This window comes from Pollachius pollachius, assembly GCF_949987615.1.
Source record: "Pollachius pollachius genome assembly, chromosome: 7".
Lineage (NCBI taxonomy): Eukaryota > Metazoa > Chordata > Actinopteri > Gadiformes > Gadidae > Pollachius > Pollachius pollachius.
This window is the reverse complement of record NC_136940.1, coordinates 10,425,381-10,441,842: the sequence shown is the minus strand read 5'-3', so window position 1 is coordinate 10,441,842 and position 16,462 is coordinate 10,425,381. Positions and strand designations below refer to the sequence as shown.

Here is a 16,462-nt window from a genome sequence, read left to right as displayed (position 1 = left end):
TGTATGGGATGGTCTGGTGTCGATGCCAATATAAAGCTCACTGTACTGACCATTTGGAAAAGTGTGGCTTGATAGCACCACAGTGGCAGCTTGTCTCACCATGCTATTCATTCCTAGGGGTTAACCCTTATTTATTGTTCAGTGCAGGGGAAACGTCAGGGTTGGCCAACCATGCGTCATGGAATTCTATTGATTAACGCGCAAGGCTGAATAACTCTCAGGTATACACTCTCGAGAGATTTGCTGTCATGATGACCTTCTATAGCTTCATAGAGCAGCGAGGCAGGTTACCCTGCCTGCCTCACTTAACCGACTGGTACGTCTGTTTCAGACTATATTCCCACTCGGATCTTTACGGTTGGTCTGCATGAGTTCAAGCGATTAATTCTCCCTGTGTCTTAATAGTGCTGCTAATTTAGGATCTTAACCTGAGAGCCAGAAGCTGACAGAGATATAGTAGGGGGCCCGCTGTAAAATGAATGCCCTGGTCTGCTATTGAGACAGCTAGGTGTGGGGCCGTCTCATTCCAAGTTCCAAATGGATTCGATTTAACCTTTAAACTTCCTCTCACTAACTAAACCCCTCTCTCGAAAGGATCAAATTATGCTGACTGACTCATCTTGTTAGCTGTTGAAGAGTCTTTATTCTTAAGTAGACACACACTCAGGAACACGGTATTGTAGTTTACTCTTTTGAAGGGGAAAGAAATGTGAACTGTTCTTCTCTTGAAGCATCAAAAATAGACAGAAGTAGAGAGGAGCATGCAGTCTTTACAGAAAAGTTATCTCTAATTGGCTCCACAGCAGGGGGTTAAGCCTTGTGCCTCACTCCTGGACTTAACAACCTGCCCCTTAGTGGACTAAATTAGGGACCCAGATGCACCAGAAAGTCAGATACCCTCCGCTGGCTCTGTGAACAACCCAACACTACTGCTCTAGTAAAAGCATGGCATTTATCAACTGATATCCATGCTTTTTTTTGCTTCTCACCTACCAATCAGTCACTTAGCAGATGCTTCTTTCAAAGTTCCCTTAACCATTCCTTCATCTCCTTCACTACTTTTACTGCATACTCTTGAGTTAATGTGTAACGCCCACAAAGCTGCTCCGCCTCCTCCCTCTGGCTGCTGAAATAATACTAAGTGACAAGAGCACAGAGCCTTAGGATAGGGGGGCTGTGGTGTGTGTGTGTGTGTGTGTGTCTGTGTCTGTGTCTGTGTCTGTGTCTGTGGTATGCGAGTGTGAAATAAATGTGTGCGTGTGACACTTGGAAAATCACATGCAAGTGAGTCATTGGTTCTCTCCTTCACCTCCCAGTCCTTTTCCTCCTCCTACCCCTCTCTCTCTCTCTCTCTCTCTCTCTCTCTCTCTCTCTCTCTCTCTCTCGCTCTCTCTCTCTCTCTCTCTCTCTCTCTCTCTCTCTCTCTCTCTCTCTCTCTCTCTCTCTCTCTCTCTCTTTCTCTCTATCCCTCCCACTTTCTGTCTCTTGCATGTCCCCGAAACACCTCTATGCTGACAGCGGATAAGTTGTGATAGGTGGTTGACACCACCCGGTACAACAGAGATTCTGTGAAATCCTACATATGTGACGAATAGAGAGAGAGAGCGAGAGAGAGAGAAATTGGGTTTTCAATTAGAGTCTGACTCATAAGCCTCTGTTGGCTGAGGTGTTTTCTGCAATGACCAGCTTCTTTTGGAAAAAATGTACACACCTCTCCCTTTTCCCTCCCACTAAACCAGTAGCGGGAGCTTCAAGGGGGAGGCAGTAGGGCAGATTAAATACTTAAGTAAGTGTTCAACTTCCCGCATCTGCTTTGGTATTCCGTACCAGGCTGCTCTCTGTTCAAAGTCTGGCTCCTGGATATGGGACGCATCATCTTTGGGGGCAAAGAGGACAGTGGATGAAATTAATATGCATGATATAGCCTGTGAGCTTAACCACACACTTACACACACACACACACACACACACACACACACACACACACACACACACACACACACACACACACACACAGACACGTACCGAAGCGCACACGCATGCACACACACAGACACATGCGGTGCACACACACACACACACACACACACACACACACACACACACACACACACACACACACACACACACACACACACACACACACACACACACACACACACACACAAATACACAAACACACATACACATACTTGGCCAGAGGTCTCTGTTTCACTAGCCTTTTTAAAGCCCTATTTATCATCCCCACTCCACAATCATCAGTAACTTCTATGGCTACCCTCTGCCAGTGGTGTGTGTGTGTGTGTGTGTGTGTGAGTGTGTGTGTGTGTGTCTGTGTGTGTTTGTGTGTTTGAAGGGGGGGGGGGGGGTAGTAAGATCATTGTTTGGATGAGAGCATCGTTAGCAACGTAATTGTCATTTGTTGTGTGCACAAATTGGAAGACTTTCCAAGTTGATACATCCTTTGTTGATCAATACCATGATGAATTGTGTAGTAGTGAACAATGCATTAATTTTCATAGGAAAAACCAAACGGAAAACTTTTGTCCTATTTAAGGGGTTTGCAGGTCATGCTCAACAACAGAGCAACACACACACACACACACACACAGACACACACACACACATATGTCCACACTGACCGGGTATGATTTTGTGTGTGTGTTTATGTGCGTGTGTGTTTGTGTGCGTGTGTGTGTGAGCTGTAAATGACAACATCAGCACACATCAAAGAAAAGAGTGGGATGGGTTCATGCAAATGGACAGCGGCTACATAAACAGCACGTATGGTACACAAGGGAGTGGGTGGACCTATGGTTTCGGTGGTGGTGACAGAATAAACTCTGAATAAGTCAACAGCTAGACGGCTGGAATTATACCAGTGGCCCAACATGAAAGGAGACAAGGTAGAGAGGAAACACAATGAGCAACACCTAAATTGATCGTATTTTTGTTGTTTGGACACCTAAATGATCTGCCTGTTGTGTATGGACAAAGGGCTGCAGAGGTCATAGGAAAACCCTTTGGTCATACTCATCTTTAATCCCAGGCTGATAATGAATTGGGCGCAAAAGGTCCATTCAGAGTATCGTGTTGTTTAATAGTGGAATGCTATGGGATTTCATGGAGCTACTTTGATTAGAGACAACGGTGTGAGAGAACGCTAAAGCCTGGACAATAGAGAGTGCATGTGTGGGAGGTTGTGAGGACTGTGATTCACGGGCTTGAATAGGCCAAAGAGGGCTGTTGGAGATCTTGCATGTGTGTGATATGTTAGCTCTTTCCAATCAAACCAGATTCCTGATAAATGGTATAGGCCTACTTAATAAAGGTTCAGTGATTATATCACCAGGGGCCTGTTTTAAGAATGGCTATTTTTGCATGATTAATTTGAACAAGAAAGGAACTCTGGAAGCATATAACATTAACAGTTGGGAAGTGTTTGATATGGAGAGCTATAGCCTACCTACTTCATGGCTATAAATATCCCATGTCGAGTTTTTACACTGTAATCACAGTATTGGATGTACGTGTGCATCGATGGTTTGTCAGCGGCCTCTGCGCGGTTCCATACTCAGCACCGATGCATTGTGGACAGCTCCGCACGTGACTCGGCGTTGCCATCCCTCATCCTCAGAGAACTGACTCAGGGCATTGTTATATTAGGGCATTGTATAAACAGAAGACAGCAGTCCTAATCAAAATATAATGTCTAAATGCCTCGATTATTTCCATTCTTATATTATTTCTAAAAGACAACATAGCATGGTGGTGGCCATGGCAACACATGAGAGACAATAACTTATCGTTCAATTCACTTTCCCTGTAGCCGTTGCTCGGGATGGATAGCAGGTGTATAGGCCAAACCTTTAGCCCAATGTCCCTTACATAAAACATTCCAATGTCTCTTTGAAGAATTGTGCAAAAAAAAAGATCTCACAATGCATGAGTCACTGTGTAGCAGTCACCACAAAGGCGCAGCTCTGCAGCACCGAGAATAACGTCAGACCTGCAGGTTGTGTCAAAGTCATGTTTCTATGTGTCAACAGAACTCCCAGCAATACACCGCAACACTGAAACGTCCAAAATGAATCAAATGGGTTTTCCATCCCAGACGTTTTAGGGACTACACAGCCGCCGCTGACAGAATAGGTGTCATGCGTGCTCCTGAAAGCCTACCTGTCTCCAGGTGCAGAGAGATCCTCGCCTCGTTGATGTAAGGCGTATCACTCTTGGACCGAACCCTCCGAATCGGTCTACGGTCCACCCCATCTTCTGGAGCCGCCGCCATATTCGGCGAAGCGGGCGGCGTCCACTGGCTGAACGGCGGGACTGCGCGAGATAAGGCACCGCCACCGCACACACATGCAGACGGGCAGACGGTATAGAAAGGGCGGGCTATATGATGATGAGATGATGTTGGGAATAGGGGGGAGGACTAGAGCGAGTGACAGGAGAGAAGAAAGGGAGAGAGAGAGAGAGACGGGGGGGGGGGGGGGGGGGGTGGAAGGAGACAGAGAGAGAGCGCGTAGTCTCTTTATGTTCAAATATGTAGCAGTTTGAATGTCCTGCAGACATTAGATTATTTACATTTCGATAGCCTCCTTCATAGCATATACATCAATAACGAAAGTCTTAACACGGATAGTGAAGTAAATTGTATTAGTTATAAATATATCAAAACCGTAAAACTCTGAATGATTTGACAATAATTGTTTCATGGAAAAACACCGCCACCAAGTGGCCACATATGTTTGCTTGTACAAGCGGAGTTGTTAATTCCATCGCTTTCGGTTTGGATTGGTTCAATTGCCTGAACGGAAACATATCAGTTTCTCTACAGAAAACAAGGTCAGCAAGGGAATCTGCAAAGGTAATTTTATTTTACAAACCAAGATATAACATTTTTGAATGGCATTCATATATTGATACATTTATGCGTTTCATTTCATTGTCATTTCTTGGAACGCTACTGTTGTTGTTATCAGCCCCCTAGCTTCTTACGTTAGCAATAGGTTGCTATCAACTTGTAACATTCGATGTTCCTCCACCAGAGTGCGGAATCCCCACGTAGTGATTGGCCTTTCACTTTATATGACTATTATGTTTGCTCCGCTTAGGTGTCCCGTTTTCCTTTCAAACGACACCCAGCCGTCACGACCTATCAATCTTAAGACGAAAGTCAACGACGAGTCAACAACAGTCGCGGTGTAACTTTCCAGCACAGTGAATTCAAATGCTCGTCCGACACCTTTACTGTAGGGCAACGGTAGCACGTGGCCTTTTTGTCCCAACTAAAAATACCTGGGGCAATCAAGACATGAGCCGCCCGAGTTCAGGTACGGTGTCTGAATAAACCCTTTTGCCATACACTTTCATGTCAACTGGTTTTGTAGAATTCAATACTTTCTTTAATAAATGAACTGCTATGCTCTGCTGCTTTCTTTGTGATGTGTTTCTGTATTAGATTTGGCGGCGTTCAGGGATATATTCTCGAAGGCCAAGCATGTAGTGATATTGACCGGAGCAGGGGTGAGTGCTGAGAGTGGGGTCCCCACCTTTAGAGGTGCAGGGGGCTATTGGAGGAAGTGGCAAGCACAGGTAAGCCAACATTGAACAAGTGTTGGACTGAATCTATTGACTTGGGTACACTTTTCCAGTGTCTCTCATGAAAAGCTTTCCAGTCCATTATGAACGCTTTTAGTGAGTCTGTATCTCAGCAGTAAGGAACAACATGTGACCAAATGCATTGGGAAATTGGTAAAATATAACATCAACCGCTAGCCGCCACAATACAAATAAACCATAACCAACCATAACCCAACCATGTGTTCAGTCAGGAAGGGTGACAGAAGGATGCATCGGTGGTGTCAATTAAGTCATTGGGTTGTCGTGAGATTGGGCCAAGGACGCTATGATTTTTACAACTTGGCAAACAGTAACCCAATTAATCACATTTAGTGAATTTACCAATGTGACACAACCGTTACCTGACTACACCTGTGTGCTCTGACCTAAAATAAAAATATTTTCAACATAGGCTGAAGAGTCCAATAGTATTATTTATATATTGCCATTATCATTTAAATACACCCCTCCACTTTCCTATTCATCGTGTTTTCTCTCCACCTTGTGTCCTTCACCCTTTGCCTCGCTACCTCACGCTACCCAATCAGCAACTTGCCACCCCCGAAGCTTTCTCCAGGAACCCCTCGCGAGTCTGGGAGTTCTACCACTATCGCCGCGAGGTGATGTTGACCAAGACCCCCAACCCGGCCCACCAGGCCATCGCAGAATGCCAAGAGAGGCTCTGCAGAAAGGGCCGCAAGGTCACCCTCGTCACCCAGAACATCGACGAACTACACCGGCGCGCCGGCTCCAAAGATGTCCTTGAACTTCATGGTGAAATCTCTCTCTCTCTCTCTCTCTCTCTCTCTCTCTCTCTCTCTCTCTCTCTCTCTCTCTCTCTCTCTCTCTCTCTCTCTCTCTGTGCCTTGTTGGTTTGTTCTTCCTCCTGAACTCAGGACTGATGAGCTGTCTTTATTCCCATCAATCCAGGGAGTTTATTTAAAACGCGCTGCATGAGCTGTGGCCATGTATCGGCCAACCACAAAAGCCCCATCTGTGCTGCCCTGGAGGGCAAAGGGTAAGTAGGTTTGCAGGGATGTCCATATTTGGACGTCCTCCCTCACCCTGGTTGCTATAGTGAATTCCTAAGGACACAGCTTACTGTTGGAATGTAGGGAACAAATTTGGTTTTAGGAGCCGCTGCTAACCTTTCTACTCTGTCTGCCCCAGTGTCCCTGACCCCAACACTGATGACGCTAAGATCCCTGTGAATGACCTGCCAAGGTAGTGTATACACATGTTCTAACTGTTAATAACTATACATTACAAAACATACATATACATGAATATGGGTGTGAGGGTGTGGTCCAGGTGTCAGGAAGCAGACTGCCGGGGTCTGCTCAGACCTGCTGTGGTGTGGTTCGGAGAGAGTCTGGACTCTGACATCCTGCAGAGAGTAGAAGAAGAGCTGGACCGCTGTGATCTCTGCCTTGTGGTGAGCTCTTTTGAGTTGGACGATGTCCTTTTAAGCAATCATGACATGTTTTTCTCCCTTTGGTTGAACTTTTGTTAAGCTTTCTTCAGCCATTAGGATTTTAATAGTAAACAATAAATATGGGCATTATAGACCAGTTGCTCGCTAACATCATGCCGAAGCAGACAGTGTGTGATCCCCAGCGTACACAGCATTCCCTGTAGGCCTCTTTCAGCACGATGCCTCAACCCCTCTTGCACCTTAGTGACATGTTTCTGAATTCACTACAACGCCCTTTGGATTGAACTGCTGCTAAATCACTGGTTCCCAACTTTTGACTTTAGATGTACCACTAAATTGTCCTCAAGACCTCTCATGGACCACCTCATATACCAACAGTAAACAAAAGATGAATACACATGCAGTGGTTGAGCAATGAGTTCCAGCTCCCCCTTTAAACACAATTATTACTGCAAGAATGCCATACTGCAAGAATGCCATCCATTTTTCTATAATTGTATTTTGCACCTCTTGCCCTTTTGCCCTCAGTAACACAGGTTGAAAGAAACCGCTAAATGACTAAATAGTTAATGGTAGATAGGCGTCTCATCTAGTGCTGTTACCACCTCACCCGCGTTGCCCTGAACGCTGTGCTGTGCAGGTTGGCACGTCTTCCATAGTCTATCCGGCAGCCATGTTTGCCCCACAAGTTGCAGCCAGAGGTGTGCCTGTGGCCGAGTTCAACATGGAGCACACCCCAGCCACCATGGAATTTCAGTGAGTCTCAATTCAAGCCATGCATATTTGATTCAAAAGAGCTTTTTGTAAAGAAGAAATACTTTTGGGAGATTGTGTCACTTTTTATGTTTTTCACTGTTGTAGGTTCCACTTCCATGGTCCCTGTGGGACCACTCTGCCCGCTGCTCTTGCACCCCACCTGTCTGAGGCCGAGTGAGGCCTGGCCACAGGCTCCTGCTTTGATCTCCCCTTCAAGGCCCTGGGCATTTAACACGCCGACCGACCACGACAATGAATGTATTTTCCCAATTATTTTTAGATATTTATTATGGCGTTGGGTGCAATGATCTACTTTAACGGCTCATCTTAAATCTAGATTTTTCTTTATGGAGAATCCAAAATGTTGGTGTTGATTGCCTTGGGGAACTGTCACTACCTTGTCCACCTCATGCCCAATTCGTACTGCACATGTTCAATGGCTTTCAGTCTCAATTGAGTAACAACAGTGTTTTTAGTAGGGTAATCACAATAATTATGTTGTTTAAAATACAACATAATTTGTATTTTAAACAACATAATTAGCGTTCCAAGAAATACAAGTTTTACTTTTAACTTGTATTAAGTTAAAAAGTAAAACCAGAATATTTGAGTGGTCTTATTTAAAAGATTTAGCACATTGGCATATGTTTCTGTATGTGTGCAGAACCGATCCAGCCGTTGTAAAGTGACAGAATGTGTGCATGCGCAGGCTTCAGAATACAATACCGCAGAAAACATTTTAAAGAGGGTTTTGTGCCAATGTAAGTCAGACAGTATTCTACTGCTTTGACAGTAGGGGTCAGTATTTAGCTTATTGCTGTTAAACTGACAGTAGGGGTCAGTGTTTAGCTTATTTTTGTTATAGTACTATCACTCTGGATCCCTGTAGTTTGGATTTAGCCTGGGAAAAGCTAAGTCATCATTTGAGTTACTTGTTTAAATGAACATACACTGAAGAAGAAAATTGTTACGGTATTTGTATTTTCTGTGAAATTCCGATGTTTTAAATGAAACCTAAGAAAAAACATTGAGTTTAAATTAAATAAACCATTCTTGTTACATAAGGTAGCCTCTTTCAATCGTTCTTTAAATCGTGTCCACAGCTGTGAGAGCGTTTTCTAAAAAAGATTACCCATAGGGACGTTAAAATAATGAACCATTAATAATAAGTATAACCTGGCAATCAATTGGTGATAATTTTCTGCATTTGCGAAACATGTCTAACATTGGATTGTTTAAACACTGTCTGCCTTATCTCAAGCTGAGATTGAACTGTGTGTACTATGTATACAGGCTCGGTCCTGTCCTTCTGTTGACTCAACTCAGTCAGCCTAGTGGCATAAACTATCAACAGGTTACTATCAATAAGCAATTCTAAAAGGGGTTCCAGGGGGGAATGAAACGCTTGCAAATGTAAATCCACATTCCCTCTGTCGTAACAGACCCTCTGTCCGTCTAATCTACTTGCTTTGCCACCAGTCACATTTTCCCTCTCCTTGCCTTCTCTCATCTCTGCGTGTTACATGTGTATATGCGTTGTAACCCCTGTGCGCCCTCCTCAACCTCCTCCACCTTCACCCGATCCCTCCCATCACCCTGCTCATTAGAGGGGCTGATGGTCTAACGGTCCCCTATGACGGTGCTCCAAAAATAACGTAGCCCATTTCCCGCCTGTTAAGCAGTGATTTCACACCAATCTGAGCGGCACTGCCCAGACCTGTCAGAGAGAGAGTTCAGGTTTAGAGGAGAAGAAAGGGAAAGGAGAGGGCAAAAAAAGGAGGTACCAGAAGTAACTGATTAGGGTCATACGTGCACATATGGCAGCATGTCTGCCTGTTTTTCCATGAATAAACTGGTTTAGGACATTAGAGGCACTGTGAGGAGTTACAAGCTATATCTTTCTCACAGTGGTCACTCGGCAACTTCACCGCCGCACTGTCCTACAAGCCCTGGGTTGTTATGCGCCTCGCGAAGATAACATTCAGCCAGCCCAGTATGAAACGCTGCACTCACCAGAGGAAAGTCCTTCCTGTCAGCCACAGGAAGGACTTGTTATACCCTTCCCTACTGCCCCCTCACACGGCAACAGGTTTATTAGCTGTGGGAGGGCTAGACTTAGTCTGTGTGTGTGTGTGTGTGTGTTTGTGCACGCACGCGTGTGTCTTATTTCTTGGAAATGTGCGTCATATTTTAGCTAATGCTCTGTCTGATTTATTGTGCACATACAACTCACCACTATTTGACAAATATATCCACCCCCCCAGACCACATTTTTGAGCTGCCTTATTTCTGTTGCTGTTGCTTGTCTGTGAAGAATCAGAATGCTGCGATAACATTATAGATAGTATATTTACCGTAGGACTACTCTCTCCTATGTTTATATATAAATTGTTACCACTTCTCTTCCATGTGTTCCTTGTCTTCCGTGTGTGTGTGTGTGCGTGTGCGTGTGTGTGTGTGACTTGTGTGTTACCCCTGTGTACTGCCTTTCATTTCTGCCCGCTGATCAGCAGACAGAATTTCCAATTAGCGAATCTTGCCCTTCTTGGAAAACGGTAGGACCATATTTTATTCATTCCCCTGACACAGTGTAAAATAATTATCTTTGGGGAAACCGGGCAGACGGTCACCCTCCATCCATCAGTATACACACTCCTATTGATTTTTAATCCATGCGCACCCTAAATGTATATTTACTCTATTCTTTGTGAGAAAGCAACTAGATGGAAGTCTGTTTGTCTCCTCATCGTTTGTCTGGACCACATAATATAAGTCAATACATTCTAAGTTTTAAATATAAAGGTTTATGATATATTGGTAACTCTTTATGTTTATGATTATAAAAAGCCCTTTGAGACCAGTGATGAGGGCTTGCACCAATCAACGAACAAACTAGTCATTGCGTTTTCCTTGTGGGATCAAGGTTAGTGTGATGTCGGGTTTAGAGCGGGGTGATGCGTGTCAGCCGACAGGCACACGCAAAAACATGCGCATACACGCAGATTCTATTAACTTGATCAACCTTGGCAGCAGGTTGCTAACATGTAGTGTATCACCATAGCGTCTGTGGTACCAAAGCACATGATAGACACCTCCAATACACACTTTCACACCTTCACCAGGGTGTGTGTGTGTGTTTTGTGTGCCTGCCTGTTCATATAATTCTTGTTTATAAAGGATTAAAAAGGTGTTGAACTTGAGGCGTTATAGGTTTTGGATTACTTGTATTAATGGGTCGCGCCTGAGAGAGAATTTATCAGTCCCCAAACGTCAGCCGTTTGGGGACTGTGAATAAGATTGAGTGTATTTCGTGTACGTGCTTGTTCTACTGTACACGGCACAGGGTTGTTGTTTAACAAGCCTAGCAGGCTCAGGTGCTGAGTAATCTGCTGCTAATGAGTCACTTTGCTGTGTGTGTGCATGTCTCTGTCTGTGTCTGCGTGCGTGCGTGTGTGCATGTGCGTTTCTGGTAAACGTGTGTCGCTGACCGGTTGTAAAGTCACTCACTCATAGCATAGGTAAAGTCATTAGTCATCACTCATCACTCTGAGTCAATTTCACTGACTTTTGTATTTCAAAGCGTCCAACCTCATCCTCTTTAAGTCCTTCCTTTGAGAGCCTTTACCAACTCAATTGTACTCTGTGTGTGTGTGTGTGTGTGTGTGTGTGTGTGTTTGTGCCCGTGTGGCAGAGCTTAACTGAGTTAAGATGACTCTGGCTGGTGCTTCGCCCAGTCGCTCCAGAATGGGCGTTGGGAGTGAAAATCCTCTGGGGAGCCACTAATCCCCCACTTGGGAGGCTTTTTCTTTTTATTCCGTAAGCAACACTTTCTCTCTCTCTCTCTTTCTCTCTCTCTCTCCCTCTCTCTCTCTCTCTCTTTCTCTCCGTCTTCCGCTCTCCTGCTCTATAATTCTATGTATAGCCCTCTTTAAGCCTCTCAGCACGCCACTGTTTACGTTGAACCCCCCCACCCCTCCCGCCTCACATCCTTCCTCAACTATCTCCCAGAGGATGAATTAACAGCAGGCAGAGCTCTATTGACCATCGTGCTACAGGATGAAAGTGGGAAAGCGAGGGGCAAAGATAGGAGAGATTAAAGAAAAAGAAGGCGGGAAAGAGACAGGGAGAGGGAAAGAGACAGAGGGTGGAGGGGTGAGGTGGGGGTTTGGTAGGAGGAAAGGTGGAGGGAGAGGGGAGGGAGATTTGATGTGACAGGTCAATCTTAATGTGTTATTCCAAGCAAGCTCTCTCTACATCACCTTTACACAAGACATTATAGTGATGGACAAGCAGCAGGGGGATTTGTGTGTTTGTGTTTGTTTGTTCTGTGTTTGTGTTTGCTTTTTAAAGGCTAGGAGGGCAGTTTCTGGAGGATGAAATGCTATGCTTTAGACAGAAGGCCAAATGCAGCTTATTTTAAAAAGAAGAAAATAACATTTAATGAAAAGCCATACCAGTCCTTTAACGTTATATAAATAATGTCTTTCCCTGCTTTCATACTGGTATCACCCCCCCCCCCCCCCCCCCCCCCCCAGTCCCCAGTCTGTTTGCTCATTGGAAGTAAGGTTGGCCCTACAGCTGAGAAGCAGTAGTTTAAGGCAGCAGCTAACATTTAGCTCATTATGCTTATGCTAATCATCACATTACCCACCCTGGGGGTTTAGGAGACGCCCAGACGCAAGCAGGCAAGTAAGCCTCACAAAAGCACTCACTGTGCTCCAGTGCAATTTTAGCAGGGAGACATAGCCTAGCTTTTGGTTCTATTTCCGGGGTTCCTTTTACGCAACGGTCTGTTTTGTAGTCTGCACATATTATAATTAACGCCAGAGTAATTTCATTTAAAATGACAAAGTAAAACAGTTTGGTGTTTTATTGTAGAGCACCTCTAAGCACACTTCCGCTTGGGTTTCCTATGCACCCCCCGTGTCCGTAACTCAGTCAAATGGGATTTTAACAGCTGCTCTGTTTGTGTGTGTGTGTGTGTTTGTGCATGAGTCTGTCAGTGTGCTCGTACAGGTTGCAATTCAGAAGGTCATGAAAGCTGGAATAATATCAAAGTAGGCCTTTATGTCTGTCCCCAATTGAAGATTTGATCAGTTAAGTAAAAGGTCTGATTTGTCAATGACATGATGAGCACATAATCTTTCTGTTCGTACCAGAGTGTTCCCAATGTCAGAGGTTAGATGTTTGGCCAGCTCCCATTCGCCCCACCCCAGGGCTAGTTCAGCCTATCACTGAAACCCCCTTCATTGGCTCATATCCTGCCAGCTGAGAGCTAAGATCTACAAACACTGATTGACATCAATAATTCAAAAAGGCCTTTTAATATTTGATGTGCCGCACAAGGATCTGTTTGAAAGCAAGAGTGTAAAACTGGGAGGAAATAAGAACTTGCACACTCAGAAGAAGATAGAGTTTCAACCGCTGCCTTAGTGAAATAAATAGTTGTGGGGGAGTTTCATACACGCTCAGGTGCTGTTGAATATTTGATGTCTCAGGTTGGGTTACCCAGGCTATTGCCAGGGCCAGGTCCAACGCGCCCCCCCCCCCATCAACAACATGTAACATCAACCTTTTTCATGTGTTCATGAGACAATAAGCTTTTTTAATAGCCCACTGGGGAAAATGGGAATGAGCTCTATTTAGCAGGTTCCCTGTAGAGACCCTGTTGTGTATTCCCACCAGGATGAGACTAATCCCTCCATGGGCTTCAAAGTGCAGGCAGGAGACGCTCTTATGGGATACTAAGAGTGACATCGGGAAGGAAAACCATTAGGGTGAGGAGCTTGTGTACACCTGTGTGCATGACTTAAGGGGTACTTAAGTGTCGTCCAGTAGCTGAGAGGCACCCATGACGGCAAAATAGAAAGCTTCCTGTTTCGGACTCGGAGGGGGGATTGAAGCAGCAGATTTCTTCTATTTTACTTCAGTCAGGTTACTTCAGTTACGTGTTCACACCCTGATTGGCTACCGGGAATTTGATTCAAATGGTCACATTCATATTTTAATTGTAGTTTAAATCGGCGACATTCTTGCGGCATTTCTCTTTTTGTTTCAAAGTTGAAACGTATTGCTGTGTTAAAAACTGATTTTTTAAAAACTTTTGTTTCCATGTGCATGCAGGTGAGGGTGGTTAAATCCTATTTGTGTTGGAAATGTCTTTCCACTCCCTTCAACAGCTCCTGCAGTGGGAGATGAGAGCTGACATACAGCATTAAAAATATCTCTCAATAACACTCCCACACACACTGCAACCAAGGAGACACACACACACACACACACACACACACACACACACACACACACACACTAACACAGACTCCCTTCATGCAGAACACACTGTCTCTCCCTCACACTTCATGTTTGTATTCTCTCTCTATTTCTCTCTCTTTCTTCCTCTCGCTCTCTCTCTCTCTCTCTCTCTCTCTCTCTCTCTCTCTCTCTCTCTCCCTGTCTCTCTCTCTCCCTATCGCACACAATCACAGACACAAATACTCTCAAAATGTTCATTGTTATACAGTCTGTGGACTGCATCACAAGCTAAAAGAAAAACATCAAAGCAATATCGTTGTACTGAGAGTTGATGATCGCAAAGAGGGCTTATAGGATTCCAGAAGGATTCCTACCAGCTTTTCATCACAATCTTGCAGTTTAACCTACAAATACCTGGTACACATGTTAATATTACTGTTAGCATGTAAAAAAAAAAAAGGATGTGTGTACAAATGGAATATTTTCTGAATCAAACAATTGTAATTCTCTACTTTGTTCTACATTGTGGCCGTTTAAACGTTTAAACGTTAATTAGTGAGGCAGTTTACCATGTCATTCTATTCTGGTCTGCTGCTGACGAGAGACGCAGCTAATTGTATTGGTATGAATGGCAGCAAGCAGGTTTATTCATGAACACAAGCCACAGCGGAGCAGCTGTCTGTTACCCCAGTTGAGGGGTCCTTCTCATGAATTTTTAGAATAGCCTAATGTGTTCAGTTCCCTGTTCTCTCTCTCCCCCTGCCTCTCACTCTTTTATTCTGCTTCTGTCTCTGTCTGCCAACTTGGCTATCATCTCCCACCGTGTTGATGAATGTGGAGTCACCTGGCTTTGATGATGAAGGCCAGGGGGCTGTCGCGTCAAAGGAGAGTTTCCATGGGGGTCATCTGATCCCTAGATCAGGAACTGTGACTTTACTCTGAAGTTCACAGCTAATGAGGAATAGATGGGAAAGGTCTACAATGGGATAGGATTCTCCTGCTATCTACCTCTCTCAAACATACACGCACTGACGCACGCATGCACGTACGCATGCACACACACACACACACACACTCACACACACACACACACACACACACACACACATGCAGAAAACATGCAACCACACACTCGCACACACCTACACATGCACACAAGCACAAACACACTCCCAAAAAATGTGCATACATCGGGATGTGCCTTTGGGATGCCCTCTGAAGCTTTCATCCACCGACTCTGATTTTGTAAAATGTCACTGAGCACAGCCCCAACACATTTCCCCATCACCCTCATCAACGCTGTGTCCCCACGCCACAGACATACACAAACATATCAGCTCCCCTCATCATCCTAAACCAAACCAGCCAGAGAAAGACAGAGAGAGATAGGGAGGAGAGAGTGGGCGAGACAGACACAGAGAGAGAGATAGAGAGCAAGAGAGGGAGCGAGAGTGAGGGGAAGAGAGAAAGGGGGGAGAGCCAAAGAGAGAGAGACAGAGAGAGAGAAAGGGGGCAGAGCCAGAGACAGAGAGAGAAACATAGGGAGAAAGAGAGAGAGACACACAGACACTTGCACGCACGTACGCACACACACACACACACACACACACACACACACACACACACACACACACACACACACACACACACACAGAAACAGAGAGAGACACAGAAACAGAGAGAGAAGGAGACAAAGACAGAGAAAGAGACTGGTGGAGAGAGAAAGAGAGAGAGCATGATAATGAGAGGCAGAGAGACAGAGAGAGACAGGTAGAGGACTGGGGGTGTAAGATTGGGGAACACCTCAACTGCCTATCGGTCACAACTGCTAGCCTTACTGCCACTGTTGCTATGGCAACGGACTGCTGACAGCCATCCAAGAGGGAGGGAAGGTCCAAAAGAGGGAACAAATTAAATAAATAAACCCAAATCTACAGCTGTCACTAACTTGAGAAGGAGTAGATTGGCTGCCAGGCTTCTGTTTATCCTCCTGATTCAGGAGGGCAATAACGAACACTTAACACTTTTTACCAAGTCGGTGGGGATTTAATTAGAAAAGTACAGTTTCTTTATGTAACATAACAACTTGCCGTACCGTGAGCTACTCCACGGGAAGGTGTGGGTAATATATAACTTGTTATAAAGTAGAGCTGCTGAAAATGTTAATATTAGCACTGATCTGTTAATAGACATGGGAAGCCAAGCGATCCCAGCCCTATTAATTCAGGTTCTGTCTTGCAGCCCGCTGATCTATATGTTGCTGGGTACAAGTGAGGAAGAATTGATGGGGTGCACGTATAGGCCCTTGTTTTTCTTATGAATGGCCCACATTGACTTGTTTAGTCACTTCCAATTCACTGAACCCCGCTGCATATTTGAGTGTCTTCCTCA

At 44.8% G+C, this 16,462-nt stretch overlaps 1 protein-coding gene across 2 annotated transcripts; it reads left to right on the top strand.

Annotated features, from left to right (window-relative positions):
* The first annotated feature begins 4,785 nt into the window (after positions 1-4,785).
* On the top strand, positions 4,786-8,827 carry LOC307078669 (NAD-dependent protein deacylase sirtuin-5, mitochondrial-like). Of its 2 annotated transcripts, none has more exons than XM_079740610.1 (9): positions 4,786-4,873; positions 5,121-5,339; positions 5,468-5,601; positions 6,177-6,402; positions 6,559-6,646; positions 6,799-6,852; positions 6,940-7,063; positions 7,704-7,819; positions 7,925-8,827. In XM_079740610.1, the coding sequence occupies exons 2-9, from the start codon at positions 5,237-5,239 to the stop codon at positions 7,995-7,997; spliced, it is 918 nt and encodes a 305-aa protein (XP_079596736.1). In that variant the 5' UTR covers positions 4,786-4,873; positions 5,121-5,236; the 3' UTR covers positions 7,998-8,827. The 2 variants fall into 2 exon arrangements, with proteins under 2 accessions (XP_079596736.1, XP_079596735.1); XM_079740609.1 differs by having other exon boundaries at positions 6,928-7,063.
* Positions 8,828-16,462: the final 7,635 nt, after the last annotated feature.

Coding starts and splice junctions, on each gene's coding strand:
- LOC307078669 (XM_079740609.1), top strand. CDS start 5,237: ATGCTCGTCCGACACCTTTACTGTAGGGCAACGGTAGCACGTGGCCTT. Junction 6,403..6,558: donor AGATGTCCTTGAACTTCATG/GTGAAATCTCTC, acceptor CCATCAATCCAG/GGAGTTTATTTAAAACGCGC. Junction 6,647..6,798: donor GCTGCCCTGGAGGGCAAAGG/GTAAGTAGGTTT, acceptor TGTCTGCCCCAG/TGTCCCTGACCCCAACACTG.